The 21,871-nt window shown below is 47.2% G+C and overlaps 1 protein-coding gene across 1 annotated transcript; it reads right to left on the bottom strand.

The window, feature by feature from the left end:
• Nucleotides 1–13,470: 13,470 nt before the first annotated feature.
• On the bottom strand, nt 13,471–21,311 carry LOC103697747 (mitogen-activated protein kinase kinase kinase 21-like). The gene is made up of 9 exons (XM_039132130.1): nt 21,183–21,311; nt 19,461–19,539; nt 19,037–19,182; nt 18,713–18,926; nt 17,538–17,775; nt 17,360–17,454; nt 16,908–17,090; nt 14,826–14,947; nt 13,471–14,226 (listed from the first exon to the last, which is right to left on the bottom strand). The coding sequence occupies exons 1-9, from the start codon at nt 21,309–21,311 to the stop codon at nt 13,471–13,473; spliced, it is 1,962 nt and encodes a 653-aa protein (XP_038988058.1).
• Nucleotides 21,312–21,871: the final 560 nt, after the last annotated feature.

Raw genomic sequence — 21,871 nt, 5'->3', positions numbered from 1 at the left:
TTTCTGGGCTATAAAAAAATTTAACTTAGACATGGCAGTAGCTGGTCCTCACTGAAAACTCCAACTAAGTGAACTTGAAGAATTGCGTAATGAGGCTTATGAAAATGCTAAAATTTATAAAGCAAGGACTAAGGCTTTTCATGATAAAAATATTAACCGTAAGTCCTTCGAACCTGGTCAAAAGGTTTGGCTGTTCAATTCCAAGTTGCGACTCTTCCCGGGTAAACTTTCGGCTCTTAGGTGGGATGGACCATTCGTAGTGAAAAAGGTTTCTCCTTATGGTGCAGTAGAGATCCAACACCTCAATGGTGGACATGTTTTTAAAAGTCAATGGTCAAAGGTTAAAACCTTATGTAGAATGTGTTGCCGACGGGCAATTGATCGAATCCCTTAATTTAACGAACCCTGTTTATCAAAATAATTAAGGACCCACTGTGTCTGGCTGAAGACAATAACTTAGCGCTTGTTGGGAGGCAACCCCAATTCTCTTAGATTATTTCTTAACATGAGGACCAATGTTAGGTTTAGGTTTGGGGGTATTCATCTTGATTTTCATCAAAAAAAAAATAAAAAAAATAATAAAAAAAAATCATCTTTAAAAAAAAATTAAAAATTAAAAATAATTTTTTTAAAAAAAATGTGTTTATTTTCATAAAATAATAATAAAAAAAAAGTTTGTTAAAAAAAGAAAAAAAAAACCTAATTTATATACATTTATGCGAGAATGATAAACACACAAGGTATATAAAATCTAAAAGCCCAATGACTAGTGGGAAGTAATACAAATTTAAGTTCTTTTTATTAAGTCTCTCTTAGGGAGTTGTAAGCTAATTAATACTTTGGAATTTCACTACACACTGGCCGACCCTTCTAAGGTCTAGGCTCGACATTATGTTGATAGTATAGTAGCAACCTTGGACCCTGATGAATCATACTTATCTAATCCAATATTAAAAAAAAAAAATCAATAAAAAGGATTTAGTCAGGAACATCGAAAAGGGCTACCTATTGTCAAAGGTCAAGTGGGCTTGTGATGAGGACTCCGAGCATAAGTCCGTAGGAGTCTTGATGCCCGACACCTTATGCCAACTGGTGTGAGAGTTGTCGACTGATTGCTCGTTACACGGAGAAATCACCACAAGAGTAAAAGTGCACAATTTATATATCTTTTAAAAAAAGAAAAAAAAGAGCTGTATTGACCGAAAAACAATAGTGTGAAAGCCGTCGTTGTAGAAAATTCGAGTAAACTGAATATTACAGATAAAGCCCGTGAGTACTAAAGTAAACATCCACAACTCTCGAAATCCTGCAGATAAGATGATTTTGAATCAGTGAGTAGGTCCTTCCGACCAATCCTTGGAAACTACTGGTATTAGCAATATTTTGGAGATCCGAACTCTTAGCTTGGGTACGGTCCAGATTTCACCGAGCACTCCAGTATAAATAAGTCTTACAACTCCCTAACGGAAACTTAATGACTTCAACTTGAATTGCATCTTGACCTAGAATTTGGGCTGACTTAGTAAATAAAACCGTGTGTTTTGAAATTCTTATCATTTATGTATCTTAAATTAGATTTTAATATAAAAAAAAAAGAGTTTTTGAAATTCTTTACTAGTATGCATTTGGAATTTGATTTTCACTTATAGATCAATCGAAAAAAAAAAAAAATAATAATATAATAATAAATGATTTATTTAATATTGAAGTTTGTGGGTATCTTCACTGAAAACCCTCACGAGACTATAACTCGTCCACTAGGGTAACCTAGGGGTTTAAAGCCTTGTTGCATATGGTAAATGCAATCGCGATGCCTGCGAAAGTGAGTTAGAATTTTCTTTTCTAGTTTTATTTTGCTCGAGGACTAGCAAAACATAGGTTTGGGGGTGTGATAAGTGCTGATTAATCTATAATTTAATATTCTTTCCATAGCACTTATCAATGTTCTTAAACGGATAACTACTTTTTACCATGAAATTGAATAAACATTGAAATAAATTTAAATTAGGTAAGAGGTAAATAATACTTTTCTTAAACAGACTCTGAACTTGTCTCTCTCTGGTTGAATCTTTCATAAAAACATATAAGGAGGAGATTGTGTTGACCCGATTATTAACCTGATGGAATTGATCAAGCTAAGGTATAATTAAATGGGCTTTGGTCCTGTTAGATTGAAAGTTATAATTATATGGAAAATATTTGATTAACCCTTTTATTAAGTCACGGTCCTGCTTTTAGCCTTGTTGAGTCCGTCTGAAGTTGAATTAAATTTAAAAACATTGGGCTCGAGAGTAAGTTCAAGCAAATCAACGATCATGACCCACCTCAAACCCAAAGTCAATTCCCAACCAATTCCTTACCTGCCTTCATATAAAATTTATAATTTTAAAACAAAAATAATAATAATAATAATAATTGAATATCCATGATTCACTGTTCATATGAACAGTGTCCCGTGAAAACACTGTTCATATGAACAGTGTTACAAAAAAAAAAAAAAATAAACTAATCCCACTGTTTATCTTCTTCCTCCCTCCTTGCATCAGGGCCGTCCACCTTCCTCCCGTTGATCCCGCCTCACAGAGAGACCCCAAGCCCATCCCGCAGCATCCCTGCTCCAATCTGTAATCCCGTGATCACGTCTCCTCCACGATTCCTCCCAGCTTCCAGACGGATCAGCCTCCGACGCCGCGTCCGAGCTTCGCTACCAACTTTGCTGCCAGCCGACGTCAGCGGCGGACATCGGACTCCCTCCTAGATATCAAGTAGAAGGAGGGGGAATCCCTCAAGAAGTATCTTGACCGCTTCACCGCCACCACGTGGGAAGTCCGCGAGCTGGACCAGTCAATAGCCATGTCGGCTTTAAAAAACTGGGGCTCGTTCCTACAGATTCCTCTTTTCTATTGAGAAAAGCTTCCCTGCCGACTTCACCGAGATGCTGGCCCGAGCTCGGAAGTATGCTAAGGCCGAGGAGGCTATTGCCTCCAGGAGGGGTGCAACTGAACCAGCTTCAAAGAAGCAGAAGAAACGCCGTGAGGAGCGCGGCCGCCAAAGAAGCCGCCGAGAGAAGAACCTCCCTCGGCTGAGAAGCCCGCCTCGACAGCGGGGACAGCCTCGACAGAGGTCCCCGCCTCAGCCAAGGTCCCCACTACGACCCTCGGACGCACCCGGGGAGGTACGAGAACTACACTCCTATCAATGCACCCCGGGCCGAGATTCTGATGGAGGTTGAGGGTCGGGACTTCTTCCCACCTCCGCCTCCTATGCGGGATACAGGAGTTTTCCGCAATCCTAGGAAGTATTGTCGCTTCCACCGAGACCACGGGCACGACACGGAGGACTGTTTTCAGCTCTGGGATGAGATTGAGGCGCTTATTCGCCGCGGAGTACTCAATCGGTTCGTAAGGAACCGACGTGAGGAAAGAAGGCCAGTGGAAAACGCCACAATGCCCGAAAATCCGGATGACAACAGACCTATCGCCGGCACCATCAATGTAATTGGAGGAGCCTCGGCTGGAGGGTCAGCCCAAGAAGAAATCTCCCCAAAGCGCCCGCGCACTTCTAAAGTCATCTCGTTCTCGGACGAGGATTTGGAAGGGGTTGAGACCCCTCACGATGATGCTGTGGTCCAGGCAATCAGGAGCATGGATCCAGTCTCCTCTTTATAATGATTTGCCTCTTTACAATGATTATGATTATCTCTTCTAATATTGGGTCGTTTGTGATCCTCAGATATCCCGATTAAGGTCGGGATGCCCCGAGCATCGACCGTAGAGTCTCAAACTCCCTCGACCTCGAGAAGCGCCACCCAATCGACGATGAGCCCTTGGCCCCATATTTGAGACCTCGACTAATGTCGGGATGCCCTGAGGGTCGACCGTAGAGTCCCAAACTCCCTCGACCTCGGGAAGCGAGCGTTTCCAGACCCCTCGACTTGGCGCACGATTCCTCGACTAAGGTCGGAATGCCCCGAGGGTCGACCGTAGAGTCCCAAACTCCCTCGATCTCGGAAAGCGTCGCAGGTCAATAGAGCGTTCCCAGACCCCTCGACCTGGCGCACGATTCCTCGACTAAGGTCGGGATGCCCCGAGGGTCGACCGTAGAGTCCCAAACTCCCTCGACCTCGGAAAGCGTCGCAGGTCGATAGAGCGTTTCCAGACCCCTCGACCTGGCGCACGATTTCTCGACTAAGGTCGGGATGCCCCGAGGGTCGACCATAGAGTCCCAAACTCCCTCGACCTCGGAAAGCATCGCAGGTCGATAGAGCGTTCCCAGACTGATGGGCACATCAGCTAGGTCCCCATCTTATTTGCATATTTATTTATTTTATTTCTGGGTTTATTTGCATTCAGGGGTTTATTTGTGGTTTATTTTATTTCTGGACTCATTTGCATTTTAGGGCTTATTTGTGGGTTCTATTTTGTGTAAGGGGTTTATTTTAATTGTTCTTATTGGGCCCTATTTATAGGGAACTTTTATGTTGATTAGGATTAATGAAGAATTAAGAAATTTTCTCCCCACCTATTCTCCTCCTCTCGTCTTCTCTTCTCCCTCTTCTCCTCCTCCTCCTCTTTCTCTTCTCCCTCTTCTTCTGTTCTGATTTAAAATCCCACTGAAGTTTTTCTCCAGAATTGGTGCGGCATCAACTTGGTATCAGAGCATTGGAGGGTTTTGCCACTGCTGCCAAAGCCCGATCCATCAGGGCCATAGTTCCTGTGGGCTGCCGTCAGGTGAAAGCAGTGTAGCACTTCCATCTCCTGGCCATTTCATCCAAACCGAGAGCAAAAAAAAAAAAAAACAAAAAAAAACAAAAGATCTCTCGCTCTCTCGGGTCTCACAAGGAAGGACAGAGGGGAACAACCCCTGGGTCACCGGGCTTCTCTCGGTTTCCTCTTCTTTCTCTCTGTCAGTGTTTAAAAAAAAAAAAGAGAAGGGAAATCTTCCCCGTGGCTGAGCAGTTCCACCGGGCCCCTCCCTCCCGCAACCACCTATTTCCAACAGCTCCGCCGGACCCCTTCCTGCAACGCCGCTGCCCCCACCACCTGCAACCACCGTCAGCCGGTGTATGGCCGAGCGTCGCCGGATCCCCGGATTCTTGTGGCCGCACGAGTACTACGCCGTACCTCGACCACGGACACCGGAGCGTGTCGAAGGGCCACGAGTGACTCCCGCTGCCGGAAAGAAGAAGAGCGTCGCCGAATAATTTTCAGCATTGTCCCTCGGCACTATCGACGCACCCGCCGACCACCGCGCCCAGGGGATCCCGGCCGCCGCTACGACCGGCCGCCGCCTGTCGCCTTCGACCACGGAGCTGCGGCCGCAAGCTCCGTCACCACGCCGTTCGGCCGTTCCGCATCCACCGCCGAAGCGACCGGACCGTTCTCCCGAATCAATCGGGAGGTTGAAGACGAAGTAGGTAACGGGTAAGTCTAAACCCGTTACCCAAAACCCGTTAGCCCGGGTCCACATCCAACAAGTATATATATATATATATATATATATATATATATAAATTCACGTGATCTGCACGTGCTGGTCTTCACAGTTATCGGAGCGGGTTTCGTCCGAAACCCGAAACCCGAAACCGATAACCCGAACCCGTTAAGGTTCAAAAAAAAAAAAAAAAGATCCCTTCGGATCACGTGACCTGCACGTGTTCCTTTAAAAAAAAAAAAAACCTTTGTTTCTGTCAAAGGGAAACCCTAAAGGTTTCCGCCGCCGACGCCATTGCCGACGCCTTCTCCTCCGTCAACTGAGCCCGCGCCGCCCCTGTGCCCGTGCCGTCCGTGCCGCTCCGCCTTCGCCGCCGAGAGCTCCTCCGCCCGTGTCGCTCCGCCTTCGCCGCCGAGAGCTCCTCCGCCCGTGTCGCTCCGCCTTCACCGACGTTCCAGTCGACGCCCGCCGCCCGCCGCGCTCTACCTCGTCTTCTTCAGCGCCGCCCGCCGCTCCTCCTTCCGCCGAGCGACATCACCCCGCCTCCACCCCTCAACCGCCACAGTGTAGCTCTCCAGGTTTCGGTCCCCAGGATCACGGTCCCTCACGGATCAATCAACAGGCCCGTCCCCTCTTCAGAGCCCAACCATCACTCTACAGGCCGCGCCCACACCCACGCTCGATCCAGGGCCCACCGCATCACCTGCGGCCCAACTGACTGGAGGTCTGCCCACTGCTTCAAGGATCAACTCACAAGCCTCCCTCATTTACAGGCCCGCTAGCCACACCACACAGTACACCCCATAGTTGACAGGTTCAGCAGGCCCCCAAGTTGCTGTAACTCGACCAGATTCACGCCATCCGACGAGCCAACTCACCCCACCCCGACCGTCGCCCCATCCCACGAGTACATGATTCTGATTGACTGTATCCGCCACAGGTATCAGGTTTTTCCTCCTTTTGGGCTTGTTTATCTAATTATGTTCTAGTTCTCTTGCATGACAATCCTATTTTGAAACTTATTTTCTTGTCAAACTGCAAAACCCAGAACATTTAACACCACACCTGTCCTACCTACCATTTAAATCTAAGTATTAAATTAGCACACCTTCGCGACAGGATAGTTCTCAACATCCATAGATCAGATTACTTTCGGACTTTGAATGACCGTAAAACGTGCTTGCAACCTAATTTCTTATAGTGACTAATTTTCTACTTTAATTCTGAAATAACCAAAGTACAAATTAGTAACATTTAATTTTAAGTTACTCTTGTGAAAATTTGCTGATTTCCGAATTCATAATAGATTGCATTAGTAGGTTGTCTTGCATTGCATTTGGTAGATTAGGGTTCAATAGTAGCATCGCATATCATATCACCAACTAGAGTAGTCCCTGCATGCCAACCCGTAGTGGTAGAGAGTACCTCCTCACTGATTCTCAGGCTTCCTTACCCACCATGGATCCTAGAGTTCTACAAGATATTTTGGAACAATTAGCTGCATTACGAGCTGATCAAGACGAATTCAAACGAGAGATCCGTGCTCTAGTGCAACATCCTACGAATCCTGAACCGTCAACCCCAATCGCAGCTTACCCCGAGCTTGGTTTGGCTACACCACCGGTAGCTTTTCCCCATCCTCCTAGGAACCAACTTCCTCCTGATCACCAGCGCGATCTTGATGAGCGACTACTTCGTATCGTACGAGTAGATGCCCCCACATTTGCTGGTCAATTAGAGCCGAGCGTGTACCTTGATTGGAGAGCAGCCATGGATAATTATTTTGAGTGGTACGATATGACTGATGATAGAAAAGTACGGTTTGCCAAAATGAAGCTTATTAGGCAAGCTCACTGGTACTGGCATAACGTTGAACATCGGCGTGAGACCCAGAGGCTTCCACGCATCACCACTTGGGAGGATATGAAAGAAAAACTGAATGAGAAGTATCTGCCATTCTCTTACCGACAACGCCTTATGGATAGGTGGCAGAAACTAACTCAAGGAACTTCAACTGTTGCCGATTACATTGCACGATTTGAGGAGTTTCACATGAGGTGCAATGTAATCGAAGAGGAGACTGTTACTCTTTCTAGATTTCGGGCAGGACTCCGCGAGGAGATCCAGAGAGAATTGATCCTCCGAGAGATTACTACCCTTGGCCAGGCATACCAATTGGCTCAAGATGTGGATAGTTTTTTACGAGTCCCTGTAGTGAGACGTACCGACTCTCGGTTCCTACCCTGAGGAGCCCGACCTAATCAAAGCTATCTCCCACAACCCAGACCACTCTCCAACCATCCTTTCCAGCCCGGTTCTAGCCAAACACCAACTAGGACGTTCCCGGTGCCTGCTCAAAGTACATCAACTGATAAAGGAAAAGGCATATTAGGGTCCAACCCGCCCTTAAGAAACCAAACCCAGTATTTCAGGTGCCAAAAGTTTGGCCATATTGCATCTCAATGTAATGCCAAGACCTATTTAATGACTGAACTGGAAGCAGGAACCCAGGATACTGAATGTGTCGAAGAAGTCTATGAACCAAACATCGAAGATTTTGTAGATGACTTTGGAGACGAAAAGACCGGGTTAGAGTTTGTTCAAACTGAATACCAAAATGAGCCCACTGATAGGAATGACCAAAACCATAGGCTCCATGTGGTTAGGTGCACACTAGCCCAAACAAAGACCGAACAAGACTGGCGTAGAACCTCCCTATTTTATACACTTATTAAGATCAATGGTAAAACATGCAAAATCTTATTTGATAGCGGGAGTTGCATCAATGCCATTGCATCTGGAGTTGTTTCTCGCCTTGGCCTGAAGTCTACCCCTCATCCTAATCTATATAAAGTAGCCTGGGTAGATAAGACGTCCATTTCGGTATCAGAAAGATGCCTTGTCCCGATTCAATTCCTATCTTATAAAGACGAGATTTGGTGCGACTGCCTTCCAATGGACGTAGGTCAAGTCATTCTAGGAAGACCTTGGTTATACGATAGGGATGTCACACTTCATGGTCAGTCAAATTCGTGTAGCTTTATGTTCCAGGGTCGGAAAATTATACTGAATTCATTGCCTCCTAGAGAGTCCGGTCCTGAGATGAAGGATGTTACACCACGAAGAGATAAGTCACTTCACATCATTACTTCGAAAGAGGTAATGAAAGATATCGAAAGCCATTCACCTGTGTTCGCCCTTGTGGCTAGAGTTTTCAATGTGGAGTCAAATGTCAAGCATCCGGCCGCCGTAGTTCCTCTGTTGGAGGAGTTTCACTCTGTTTTCCCAACTGATCTTCCAGAGGCACTCTCTCCAATGCGTGATATCCAGCACGTAATTGATCTCATCCCTGGAGCGTCCTTGCCAAATCTTCCCCACCATAGACTCAACCCAAACGAGCACACTGAACTGAAACACCAAGTTGACGAACTCTTCACCCGAGGGTATATTCGTGAGAGTCTGAGTCCCTGTGCTGTACCTGCACTCCTCACTCCCAAGAAAGATGGCTCTTGGAGGATGTGCGTCGATAGCCGTGCTATCAATAAAATCACGGTTAAGTATCGTTTTTCCATTTCTAGGCTGGACGACCTTCTAGACTATATGTCTGGTGCTACAGTTTTTTCCAAGATCGACCTAAAGAGTGGGTACCACCAGATTCGGATTCGTCCTGGGGATGAATGGAAAACTGCATTCAAAACCAAAGATGGACTCTACGAATGGTTAGTAATGCCTTTCGAATTAACAAATGCTCCAAGTACTTTTATGAGGGTGATGACACAGATCTTTCGACCTTTCTTGAACAAATTTGTTGTTGTATATTTTGATGACATCCTCATCTATAGTCAAACTCAAGAGCTCCATCTCTCACACTTAAGGCAGGTTTGTGATGTCCTGCGGAAAGAAAGTTTCTTTGCAAACCCTAAGAAGTGTGCCTTCCTGACTGATCACGTCACTTTCTTAGGATTCATAGTGTCTTCCAAGGGTGTCTCCACTGATCCAGAAAAAGTAAGCGCGATAGTCGATTGGCCTGAGCCCAAGACCCTAGCAGAAGTACGTAGTTTTCATGGTCTGGCTACTTTCTATCGTCGCTTCATTAGAAATTTTAGTTCAATAATGTCTCCCATCACAGATTGCATGAAGAAAGGAGACTTTATCTGGACTAAGTCGACATCCCAAGCATTTAAAGATATTAAGCATAGGATGACCGAAGCACCTATCTTGCGCCTCCCCGATTTCACTAAGGTATTCGAGGTCGCATGTGATGCCTCTGGCATTGGCATAGGTGGTGTGTTAAGCCAAGAAGGTCACCCTGTCGCGTTCTTTAGCGAAAAGTTAAGTGACGGCAAGTTGCGTTATTCCACCTATGATAAGAAATTCTATACGGTAGTGCAAACTTTGCGACATTGGCGACACTATTTGCTACCGCAAGAATTTGTCCTGTATTCAGACCATGAGGCTTTAAAGTATCTCAATTCTCAAAAGAAACTAAACCTTCGACATGGCCGATGGATTGAGTTTCTACAAGCCTATACTTTTGTGCTGAAACATAAAGCTGGAGTTGAGAACAAGGCTGCTGATGCGCTCAGTCGACGGATCTTCCTCCTATCCGTGATGAGCACTGAAGTAATTGGCTTTGAAAGGATCAGGGAACAATATACCACCTGTCCCGATTTTAGTGATGTATATTTGACCTTACGAGATGGAGTAGAGAGAGAGCAAGATGATTTCTTTTTACAAGATGATTATCTCTTTCGCTCCGACCGGTTGTGTATTCCTCGAACCTTATTGAGAGATTTTCTAGTATGGGAAGTACATGCTGGAGGACTGTCTGGGCATTTCGGGAGAGATAAAACTATTGAGATGGTGGAACGACGTTTCTTCTGGCCGAGTCTCAAGAGAGACGTGGCCAAAATTGTCGCTCAGTGTCGCACATGTCAACTAGCCAAACAACATAAACAGAACACTGGGCTTTACACTCCACTACCTGTTCCTGATTGTCCATGGCAAGATGTTAGCAAGGATTTTGTGTTGGGGCTTCCACGTACCTCGACCAAACACGATTCCATTTTTGTAGTGGTAGACCGATTCTCTAAAATGGCTCATTTTCTTCCGTATTCTAAGACTTCCGATGCTTCTAGGATTGTGAAACTCTATTTTGACGACGTTGTTCGACTACATGGCCTCCCAAAATCTATTGTGTCCGATAGGGATGTTAAATTTATGAGCTATTTTTGGAAAACTCTTTGGCATATGATGGGTACCAAATTAAAATTTTCCTCTGCCTATCATCCCCAAACTGATGGCCAGACCGAAGTTGTCAACCGAAGTCTAGGGAATCTTTTAAGATGTCTCGTAGGTGAGCATGCTAGGACTTGGAATCTCGTGTTACCAACTGCCGAGTTTGCATATAATAGTTCGGTCAATAGGACCTTAGGCATGAGTCCTTTTGAAGTGGTGCATGGATATAAACCTAGGCAACCCATAGACTTGATTCCCATGTCTCATCAACATAGAGTCTCTGAGTCTGCACAATCATTTGCTTCACACCTGCATTCATTGCATCAGGAGATCAGCAAACATATTCACTCTAATAACTTAAAATATAAATTCCTTACTGATTTGCACAGACGTTATAAAGAATTGAATGTAGGCGATTCTGTCATGGTAAGAATTAGACCTGAACGACTCCCTTCGGGGACGTTCAAAAAGTTGCAATCTCGTAGTGCGGGACCATTCAAAGTACTAAAGAAAATCAGTTCGAATGCGTATGTTGTAGATCTTCCTGACGACTATGGGATTAGTGCGACATTTAATATTGAAGATTTAGTCCCATACAAGAAATCAACATTCATTCCTTCTGACCCTTTTGTTGATACATCCACTGTTGTTGATCACCCTGATCTAGCACCTGCTAGTGAGCCTCCACCTCCACAGTTTCATGCACGCAGAGAACACATAGAACATATATTAGATGAGCAGGTTATATCTACCAGGAGAGGAAGCTACCAACGTTACCTTGTTCGGTGGAAAGGTCGACCCGAATCAGATGTATCGTGGATTTCACGAACTGAGTTGCAGCGCCTTGACCCGGATCTTCTGGAGCAGTACGACAGCCGACCCGATCTACACTTGACGGGGTCGAGTTTTTCTCACCCGGGAGGAGTTGATGGGGACATCAGCTAGGTCCCCATCTTATTTGCATATTTGTTTATTTTATTTCTGGGTTTATTTGCATTCAGGGGTTTATTTGTGGTTTATTTTATTTCTGGACTCATTTGCATTTTAGGGCTTATTTGTGGGTTCTATTTTGTGTAAGGGGTTTTATTTTAATTGTTATTATTGGGCCCTATTTATAGGGAACTTTTATGTTGATTAGGGTTAATGAAGAATTAAGAAATTTTCTCCCCACCTATTCTCCTCCTCTCTTCTTCTCTTCTCCCTCTTCTCCTCCTCCTCCTCTTTCTCTTCTCCCTTTTCTTTTGTTCTGATTTAAAATCCCACTGAAGTTTTTCTCCAGAATTGGTGCGGCATCACAGACCCTTTGACCTGGCGCATGATTCCTCGACTAAGGTCGGGATGCCCCGAGGGTCGACCGTAGAGTCCCAAACTCCCTCGACCTCGGAAAACGTCGCAGGTCGATAGAGCGTTCCCAGACCCCTCGACCTGGCGCACGATTCCTCGACTAAGGTTGGGATGCCCCGAGGGTCGACCGTAGAGTCCCAAACTCCCTCGACCTCGGAAAGCATCACGGGTCGAGAGTGTGGCCCCGGCCCCCTCGGTCTCGTGCCTGATCCCTCAACTAAGTTTGAGATGCCCCGAGAGTCGACCGTAGAGTCTCAAACTCCCTCGACCTCGGAAAGCATCACGGATCGAGAGTGCGGCCCCGGCCCCCTCGATCTCGTGCATGATCCCTCAACTAAGTTTGAGATACCCCGAGAGTCGACCGTAGAGTCGCAAACTCCCTCGACCTTGGGAGGCGCCGCCAGGTTCATAGGAAGCTCAAGCTCCCTCGACCCCGAGCCAAAAAATGACTCCGAAGGTCGGCGAGGAAACAAGGCAACTCACTCCGCTACGAGGCGCGCAATTTTGGAGGTGCAAGAGGTACATCCCGCTTGATGCCCGCCTTGTTACATTTATCTATCTACGTGTTGCCAGCAAAATTCCGATTGAGATCGGGACCTTATCCCGGCCAAGGACGGGTTGCCCCTACAAGTCGATCTAAGACCAAGGTCCCACCGACCTCATGCATACTCCCTCTACCGATAACCCCCATGACAACTCATGCAAACCTTCTTGAGTAAGGGCCTGATTCGGCCCCCATACGTCGAGACATCGATCTCGACCCGTGAAGATAACCCCGACCACAGACGTGCCGATTAAGCTCAAGAAGGCTGAGGTATCCTCTGCAGGTTCCGACCTCGCTCGCCAGAACCTCGGTAGAGCCCGAGGGCAATAACCACGAAAGCCTCGATGATGGTTTGACCACTGGCTTACGCTCCCCTTCAGGGAGCAGCCCTAACACTTCTATGGACCTACGCTCCGGAGTGCCAAACTCAAAGGCTCGGCCAAATACCCCGATAGTGACCTATGCGAATCTGACAAGGCCTCTCTCGGGGTCTGAGGCCCGAGCCCAGTGCCTCAGAAACCCAAAAACCAAACCGGGTGGCCTCTGCGAGCTTCGAATCTAAGCTCCAAAACTTGGTGAAACTTCTTAGAATCCAAGTTCAGAGCCCCCCAATCAGCGTAATCGGAACTTGGACACTCAAACAAGTCGGGAGAAAGAAAAACAAAACATAGCCAAGGAACATGTCTTCATTGAAAAGCAGCCTAAAGGCTGGAATACAAAATTGAGGTCAAAGCGCCAGCCCTGCTTACAATTGGAAAAAGTAAGAGGGAAAACTAAACATAGAATGGCGAAAGAAAATTTTTTCATTAATAAAATGCCAGAAGGCTAAGTACAAGATTGGAGATCGGCAGTCCAACAAATTTGGAAGCCGACCTCACTTACAAAAAGAGGGAAAAAAAAGAATCTAAGTCCTAAGGGGCAGCGGTCCCGCCGGCGTCACTTCCAGGGTCATCTATGGCGATGACCTGAGGGCCTTCGGTGAGCGCGGGCTCGGAGCTTGCGACGGGGACCTCGGCAGGCGCCTCAGGAGCGTCCTCGGTGATTCCCCCGCAGGGAGCCTCCATCCCCGCTGGCGCGGCTGCGTCCGCCTCGGTCTCGGCGGACTCCTCCTCGGACGCGAGAGCTGCGGAAACGTCGTCGTCAGAGTCAGCGCTCAACCCCATCCTCGGACGAATTGTCGAGAGGTCGAGCTGGGGGCAGTACCGAGCCATTTGCCTCCGGAAGTTGTCAAAACCGTGGAGGAACCCATCCACGGTCTCCTCCTCGAGCATATCACGGAATTCGTCCGAGTCTTTGAAGAAGTCCACGGCGTGCTCGGCCCGCTCGAGCGCCCTCTTCTCTCGGGCCTCGAGTTTCCCGATCTTTAGGCGCAGGACTCCGCCCTCGTACTTGAGACCCGCCACCTCGGATTGGGTCTCCGCCAGGCGCACCTCTGAAGCACGCAAGGCCGACTTGGCCAACGAGTGAGCAGCCCTTTCCTCCTCGAGCTCCTCAACGATGGCCAGCCTCCCAGCCTCCGTCGCCTCCCTTCGCGCTTCGGCCTCGGCCAGCGCGACCTCCAGCTCGGCGACCCTCTTTTGGGCCGGCTCCAGCTGCCGGCTGAGTCGCCGAGTCTCTTCTTGACATCCTTGGGCGATGAATACCAAGGTGTCGACCTCGTGAACATGCTGCAAGAAAAAAAAGGAAGAAACAGATAAAGCAAAGACGAAACAATGCGACTACTCTTACCCTCGGGACGCGCCGAACTCAAGCCAACGCTCGCCAAGGCGTCTTCTCTTAGGAGCTCGGCCAGGTTGAACCCCTTTTCGAGGCCCCGCAGGGCGTCAAGGACCCTCAGCTCCCTCGCCGAGGGCTCGGAGAGCTTGTTAAGAGCCTTTAGCCGAGGGTGCCCCCACCTCGAGTCAAACCCCCACGCCACCTCGGACGCAAGAAAGAAAAACTTCCCCTTCCACTCATGAATAGAGAAAGGGGCACCCTGGAAGAGTGACATACCGTCCCGAAAGGCGAAGTATAGCCACCCTCCATCCGCCGGATTTTTCTTTAACAAAAAACATCGGCGGAAAACACTCACCGAGGTCGGGATCCCATGTGCGAGACAAAGGGATAAGAACCCGACTATAGTCCTCCACGAGTTCGGAGCGAGCTGTGCTGGGACGAGCTGATACTCCACCAGCAAGCTGTTCACGAACTCGTGCAAAGGGAACCGCAGACCGGCCCAGAGCGTCTCACGATGAATCGCGATCCGACCTGGGGGCGGCCGCATTACCCTGTCCTCCGGCCCTGTAGTTTTGAGACGAAACCCGGGCTGGAAAAAGAACCGGGAGCGGATCAACTCCAGCTCCTCCCCCGACAAACTAGATTCGACTTCATCCGGACCGAAACCCATTTCTAAAAAAAAATGCAGAGACAAAAGAAACGAAAAGGAAAAGGGAGGAAGAAGGAGAAACCCCCTAACTGACACGAGGGAGAAACCTACGGAGGGAGTCGCCGGAAATCGCTCCGAGCACCGCCAGTGAGATTTCTGTTGAGAAAGGGGACGAAGGTGGAAACGGCGAAAAAGAGAGGGCAACCGAACAAGGCTCCTCTTAGGGCTAGGGGGTTTATATAGGCCCCTCTAACGGCCCAGATCGGCGGGTTCGGTTCCCACCCCCCGTCTGGATTGCGCCATGTGTCGGCCTCGGAAGCTGAAGCACCGCATTCATTCCGGACCGATGCGTCGAATACCAAATCGAGGCACCGTCCCATCGGATCTCACGGCCTCATCATGAACCCGCAAGGCCGGACCACCTCAAAAGACGAGCAAATGCCGCCCCCGCGTCCTTCATTTAATAAGCCCAAAGGATGCGTGGAGCACCGATGTAATCTCAGCCTCCCAAATCTCCGTTCGGACAATACAAGAGTAAAAGCGTCCGACCTCGCATCATACCGCGTGTCCGCTTCGAAGAACGAAACGGCGTACTTATTCAAAAAGGACGCCTCAACCACAAGATCGAGGCGCCGCCCCATCGGGTCCAGGGACCCCATCATAAGTTCGCCATATGAAACGACCTCGAAGGGCCAAAGGGCGCAACCTCCGTTATAAATGCTTCGAGATGCGTAAGGATGCAAACATAGTCCAATCCCCCTCGGCCTCGGTAACCATAATAACGACTTCTACTTCCCGCGTCCGAGCTCGCAAGCGGCTCGAACTCGGAAGTCGGGGGGTAGTGTTGGGGGAATGCAGCTTTCCCCCTTAGTACATGAGAACCTCGTCACCAGAAGACCGCATGACGGCCGAGGTCGGCGTCCGACCTCGGCACTTCCGACCCGGAGACCTCCCGACCTCGGAGGTCCGTCCTCGCCGCCCATCTACCACGGTTGTACCCTTCCGAAGTCTGGCCAGGGGCCATACCCTACCACCGCCTCCAGCATTTAATACGCATGATCTCTGCAAACCCACAGTTCACTCAACAATTAATGCATATCTCCGACTCACTCAACAATTAATGCATATCTCCGACTCACTCAACAATTAATGCATATCTCCGAGTCACTCAATAATTAATGCGCGTGGCTCCTGTTATCTACGGATCCTCAGCTCTCCACGGCAAATCGGCTCAGCAAGGTCCAGTCGGCCGTGACAACTCTCTGATCCCGGCCTCACCTCCGACATCAAGGCAATGATTCACTTGATTGCGCGCCAGCTCAAGCAACGTGCTGAGTCGTACGACGGCCTCGCCCTATCACATCACAGGTAATCCGACCCCCTTATAAAAATAGGACCCTTCCTTCCCGAGGGGGTTGGATGGAGAAAAACTCAGCAAAAAATATATCTTCCTCCTCTCTAAAAAACTAAGCCCCCCCTCTGACTTAAGCATCGGAGGGCCGGCGCCGGAAGACCTGGCCACCGGCTTTTTTGCAGGCACCCCTACGGAGGACGCCGCTTGCCGACGGACCGCCACCCACCAGTGCCCACCGGAGCTCCCCCTCCTCAGCCGACGGCCGCCCTCGGGTCCAATTTCCAGCAACAAGCACATATTATAGCTTCATCATTATTCAGCTACACTAACTGCAGAGAGTTATGAATACACAATTTCAAAGAGCTCCAAATCGAAAACAATGAATCAATATATATGCTTCTCCCTCTATGAGATGTTTCATACGTTAACTTGGCGCCTTCAAAAGAAAGTGAAACCATAGAGCCGAAAGAAGTTAGGTTTCTATGTTGTCCACTCCTTTCTACAAACTCATTGATAACCCAACACTCAAATTAAGGTCTGAATTGTGCGAAGATAGTACACCTCTACCCAATGAAACCAGCTTAATCACAAATAACTGAAGTGCTTACTATGATGAATATTTTACTGGCCTTCAAGAATTGTAACCATGATCTCATTAGCTGTAACTGAGTGTTCCTCAGTGAAAGATGAATCTCTATCCATTAGAGTCCTTGCTATGCAGAAACTAGGCCATTTAGGTTGCGGTAGTGCCACGCTTTCATTGCTCAACATCATAACCACCTCTGCCATGGTTGCTCTATCTTCACTCTCTTCTTGTACACATAAGAGACCAACTTATATACACCGAAGTCCTTTGGGTATAGGATATGGATATCCAATTACTTCATTAAGTAGCTCCAAGCATCTACCTTCCTCCCATAGTCTCCATACCTATGACAAGTCAGAAACAAATCAAAATGAAATTACACACTAACAATAATATGAAGAAAGAAGAGCACGATTGAATTTGTTTAAAAACTTAAATAACCTATAAGGTTCATATTGTAGTATCTTGCTTGATACATTATTTTATTTTTTTTACCACTTAAGATCTCTAATATTAGTATGCTAAAGCTAAAAACATCAGATTTTATTGAAAAGATACCATCCATCGCATACTCTGGCGACATATACCCACTGAACATCATTAGCAAATTAGTAAATGAACTAATGACAGTAGGACACATATTGCATTGAAATACCTATCTAGTAGAACTTACAATGTCCCAACCAGTTTCCATGTATTTTCTTGATTTTGATCTCCTTGGAAAATTCTTGCTATGCCAAAGTCTGAAATTTTTGGAGTCATGTCCATATCGAGCAAAACATTGCTAGCTTTGGGGTCCCTATGTATTATTTTTAACCTTGAGTCTTGATGAAAGTAAAGAAGTCTTCGAGCAACACCTATGATAATGTCAAGACATTTTTGCCAATTCAGCATTGCACCTTTCATTTTATCTGGTCCAGCACATTAGTTTCTCTTAGTTTTATCGAAAGAATGTCAAAAATTTGAGTTCAGAAAATTGATGAATATGAATTTAAAGTCCTCTACTAGATCAGTTATATAAGTGAAGTTGCCATAAGTTTTATTAAGGCTTCTCGTCTTTTAGTTTAAGGTCTCAATGCAAAACAAGGGATCATTTGAGCATTCTAACTGTTGCCAGATAGAACTAGAATGTGATTAAACTCAATGCAAAACACACACACACAGAGATAAATATATGCATACACACACGCACATGTATACACACACACACACACACACACACACACACACACACACATATATATATATATATACACACACACACACACACACACACACACATACACATATATATATATATATATATATACACATATATATATATATATATATTAACTTAATGTAAATTGAATGATATTAAACTAATTTAAACAGATATAACTAGCATTGCGGGTGCATCTTGAGTCATGTCAGTTGTTACAAGATTGTCTATCTATTTCAATATTTTGAACAATCAAAACTCCAAAAATTAGAACTCAAAATTGCAAATGATTATTTAACAATAATTTTATTATCGCATTTCGTAGTATTTTTTTAAGGCAGAATTAGGTTATACTAGCTCGTCCGAGACAATCATTCTCATAGAAGCACCAAGCATTTATTTGAACAAGATGTCCATACCATTGAAATGATAAATGCATCTACTACTTTACAAATTAATACTAATTGGATTTGGGTTTGGGCGTCTATTTTTTATTTTGAAATTCAAGTTACCTAATCATTACACTCTTTTATATTATATGGCACAGCTACGAGATATATGACAATCAACTTAATTAAATATGCAATCAACGTTGCAAGATTAAAAGAGGATAATATAGTGGAATAGTATGAATGTTAATATCAAACCAAAGATGAAGGAATCCGAGCTCTTGTTTTGCATGTACTGATAGATCAACAGTCTTTCTTCTCCTTGGATGCAGCAACCAAGAAGCCGAACAAGATTTCTGTGCTGCAGTTTAGCAATTAACACGACCTCATTTTTGAACTGATCTAGACCCTGCACAGAATACATGGACAATCTCTTGACTGCAACCTCCTGTCCATCTTCCAACTGACCTAGCTATATTTTATTTTTTTGGGATTCAAATTACAAAAACATAATAGCTATATTAGGCATGCATAGTATCGATGAAGACAAAAAGACAAGACTCGATATAGTTAGATGATTACCTTATAAACAGGGCCAAACCCACCCTCTCCAAGTTTGTTATTGATAGAGAAGCAATCAGTAGCACTTTCAATTGTAAACAAATCAAATAAAGGCAATTTCAGTTCTTCTCCTTCACGTTCATTGAAGAGGGAGGCATTTGGTTTACCTAGCATGGGAACTTCAAGCATAACCAGGTCAATTGTACAAATTTTTTAATTTATTTTTTACTTTAATTATCTTTGAATAATTTAAAGTAGAAGTATCATCATAATTAGGGTTGGATGTGGGCCGGGCCGGGTCGGGCCACACCCCTACCCAAGCCCGGCCCGAAATAATTTTCCGGGTTTCGGGCCGGGCCGAGGCCCGAACAATTTTACAGAAACGCGGCCCGAGCCCGTTTAGGCCAGCCCGATTACGAGCCCGGCCCAGTTTACATGATTAAACAGTCAATTTTGTTGCTTTGAGCCAAGAGATTTTCGTACTGATAATTTTCCATGTATTCCATGAATGACAAGTTGAATGCCTGTAATGATCAAACAGGTTTTAGTTCAGAAAACAAAAAATTACAAGAGGGCGCGTGCTGAAAGGAAATTTTGAATGAGAAAAGCCCACTTTCATCATAGTTGCTATCTCCCCATGCATGATTTATGCAGTTATGCTTGGTCCAGTACGCCTGCTTCAAGCCATGGTTCTCACATCCCACAGGATGATTATAGTTGCAGGGTGTCACATAGTTATTGCAGATATCAAACACCATGGACTCCATGGGTCTACAAATCAAGACATTAATAAAAAAAACAAAAACATATTATTGTATTAATGATGGGGACATCAGAGCCCTTCATCCAGATGATCCTGAGCTCCCGGATTGAATCAGACCCGTTTATTTGCATATTTATTTTATTTTATTTCTGGGTTTATTTGCATTTAGGGATTTATTTGTGGTTTATTTTATATCTGGGTTTATTTGCATTTTAGGGCTTATTTGTGTTATTTGTGGGCTTATTAGGAGTTATTTTTGTGTAAGGGGGGTTTCATGCAAATTGTGTATTTGGGCCCTATATATAGGGAACTATTTTCGTGATTAGGGTTTAATGAAGTATTAAAATTTTCTCCCCACCTATTCTCCTCCTCTCTTCTTCTCCTCCTCCTCTTCTCCTCCTCCTCCTCTTTCTCTTCTCCCTCTTCTTCTGCTTCCATTTTAAATTTGGTCCGGTATCAACTTGGTATCAGAGCCTCGGCTTTGCCCCTGTGCCAAAGCCCCAGATCCTACACAGCGCCTTTCTTCTTTGCTGCCACTTGAATAGTCACCCCCACGCCCGCTGCACAGCTTCACCCCACCGCCTCCGCCTCCGTCTTTCTCCTTTGACTTCCCACTGCCCACTACCACACGCTTCCATCATCAAGCCTTCCTAAAAAAAAAAAAAAAAAAAAAAAAAAAAACCAAACCTTTGCAGGTTCCCTGTTCCCGTGACCACCCGTCACCGCGATCGCGGCCACCGCTTCCATCCCTCACCGACGACAACACCAGCGCCGCCGCTTCGATTCGCTGCCGAAGGTCGCCGTGACCCCACGGAAGCCCGCCGTCCTGATATCAACCGCGCGGCAACCGTCCTGACGGAGGAAGCTCTCGGCCGCGACCCCTGTGGCCACCGTCCGTGGCCAGATCCAGAAGTGGGACACCGCTCTCCTTCTCCGTCGCCGCCCTAACGCCTCCCTTCGCCGCTGCAACCCGGGCCGCCCGCGTCTGCCGCCAACCGCCTGCATCGGGTCCATAGAGGGGACCGCCGCCGACCTTCGCCGCAGGCCACGAAGCCGTGGCCGTGATCTCGCCGCCGCCGCAGGTCGTGGAGCCGCCGTCGTGATCCCTGCCCCGGCCCGCAGCCGCCGCCGCGAAGATCGACGCCCTCCCGAATCCATCGGGAAGTTGAAGAAAGGATTAACGGGTAAGTCACAAAACCCGTTAACCTGAATCCGGTAACTCGGGTCCCCCAAAACAGCTCCGCACGTGACCGCACGTGCGTGCAAAAAAAAAAAGAAAAAAAAAAAGAGAAAAGGAAAAAGAGAAAAAAAAAGAAAAAAAAAAGAAAAAAAGAAAAAAAAAAGGCGGATCACGTGACCTGCACGTGTTCCCCCCCCCCCCAAAAAAAAAAAAAAAAAACCTACCTCTGTTCGTCTTCTCCGGCCGCACGCCGCGCCGCCGCCCTTGAGCGCCGCTTCACCCGTGCCGCCGCCGAGCTCCGCCGCGTGCCGCCCACCCTTCGCCGCTTCCGCTCCACCGGCCGAAGCCACCATCCCCTTCTTTCTTCGGTGTCCGCCTCCACCGCGCCTACCAACCCCTCCTCCGTCGTCCGAGCCCGCGCCGCTCCGCCACGCCGGCGCCCATTGTCGCCGAGCCGCACCTCCTGCGCCGACCGCGTCCGCACGCCGTTGCCCAACCACGACGCCACCGATCGAGGCGCCTTCTTTCCGTGGCCGCGCCGCCGAGCCCAAGCCACCTCCCGCCGCCGCCGAAGCTCGCACGCCGCGCCACCACCGCCTCTGCCGCGCCTTCACCGCCTCCGCCGTTGCGCCCGTGCCCTCTTCCTTCCGCCGCGCTCCACCAACTACATCTTCTCCCTTCCGCCGCCGCGCTCCAACCCATCCCCACTCCCTCACTCAATTTGAGGGCCCAACAGGCCCTTTCTTACACAGGCCCCATCACCCTCCCCTCAACAGGGCCATACCACCCCACCCTCCTTTCTTTATTACACAGGCCCAACTGCAGCTACAGGCCCGCAGATCTTTCAGGCTCACACTGTACAACTACTACAAACCCACAGCAGCATCCTCTTAGTGTCCATTTCAACTCAACA

This window comes from Phoenix dactylifera, chromosome 11 (genome assembly GCF_009389715.1).
Source record: "Phoenix dactylifera cultivar Barhee BC4 chromosome 11, palm_55x_up_171113_PBpolish2nd_filt_p, whole genome shotgun sequence".
Lineage (NCBI taxonomy): Eukaryota > Viridiplantae > Streptophyta > Magnoliopsida > Arecales > Arecaceae > Phoenix > Phoenix dactylifera.
Note: the sequence above shows the minus strand (reverse complement) of the source record. Positions and strands in the feature narration are given on the sequence as shown.

Bases quoted from the DNA above. Each gene is read 5' to 3' on its own strand.
- LOC103697747 (XM_039132130.1), bottom strand. From the start codon at position 21,311: ATGGTGGCTTCGGCCGGTGGAGCGGAAGCGGCGAAGGGTGGGCGGCAC. The intron at 17,455-17,537 runs GTAAGTTCTACT...AATGATGTTCAG, and splicing joins TGGAAACTGGTTGGGACATT to TGGGTATATGTCGCCAGAGT. The intron at 17,091-17,359 runs GTAAAAAAAATA...TATGTGTACAAG, and splicing joins AATATTAGAGATCTTAAGTG to AAGAGAGTGAAGATAGAGCA.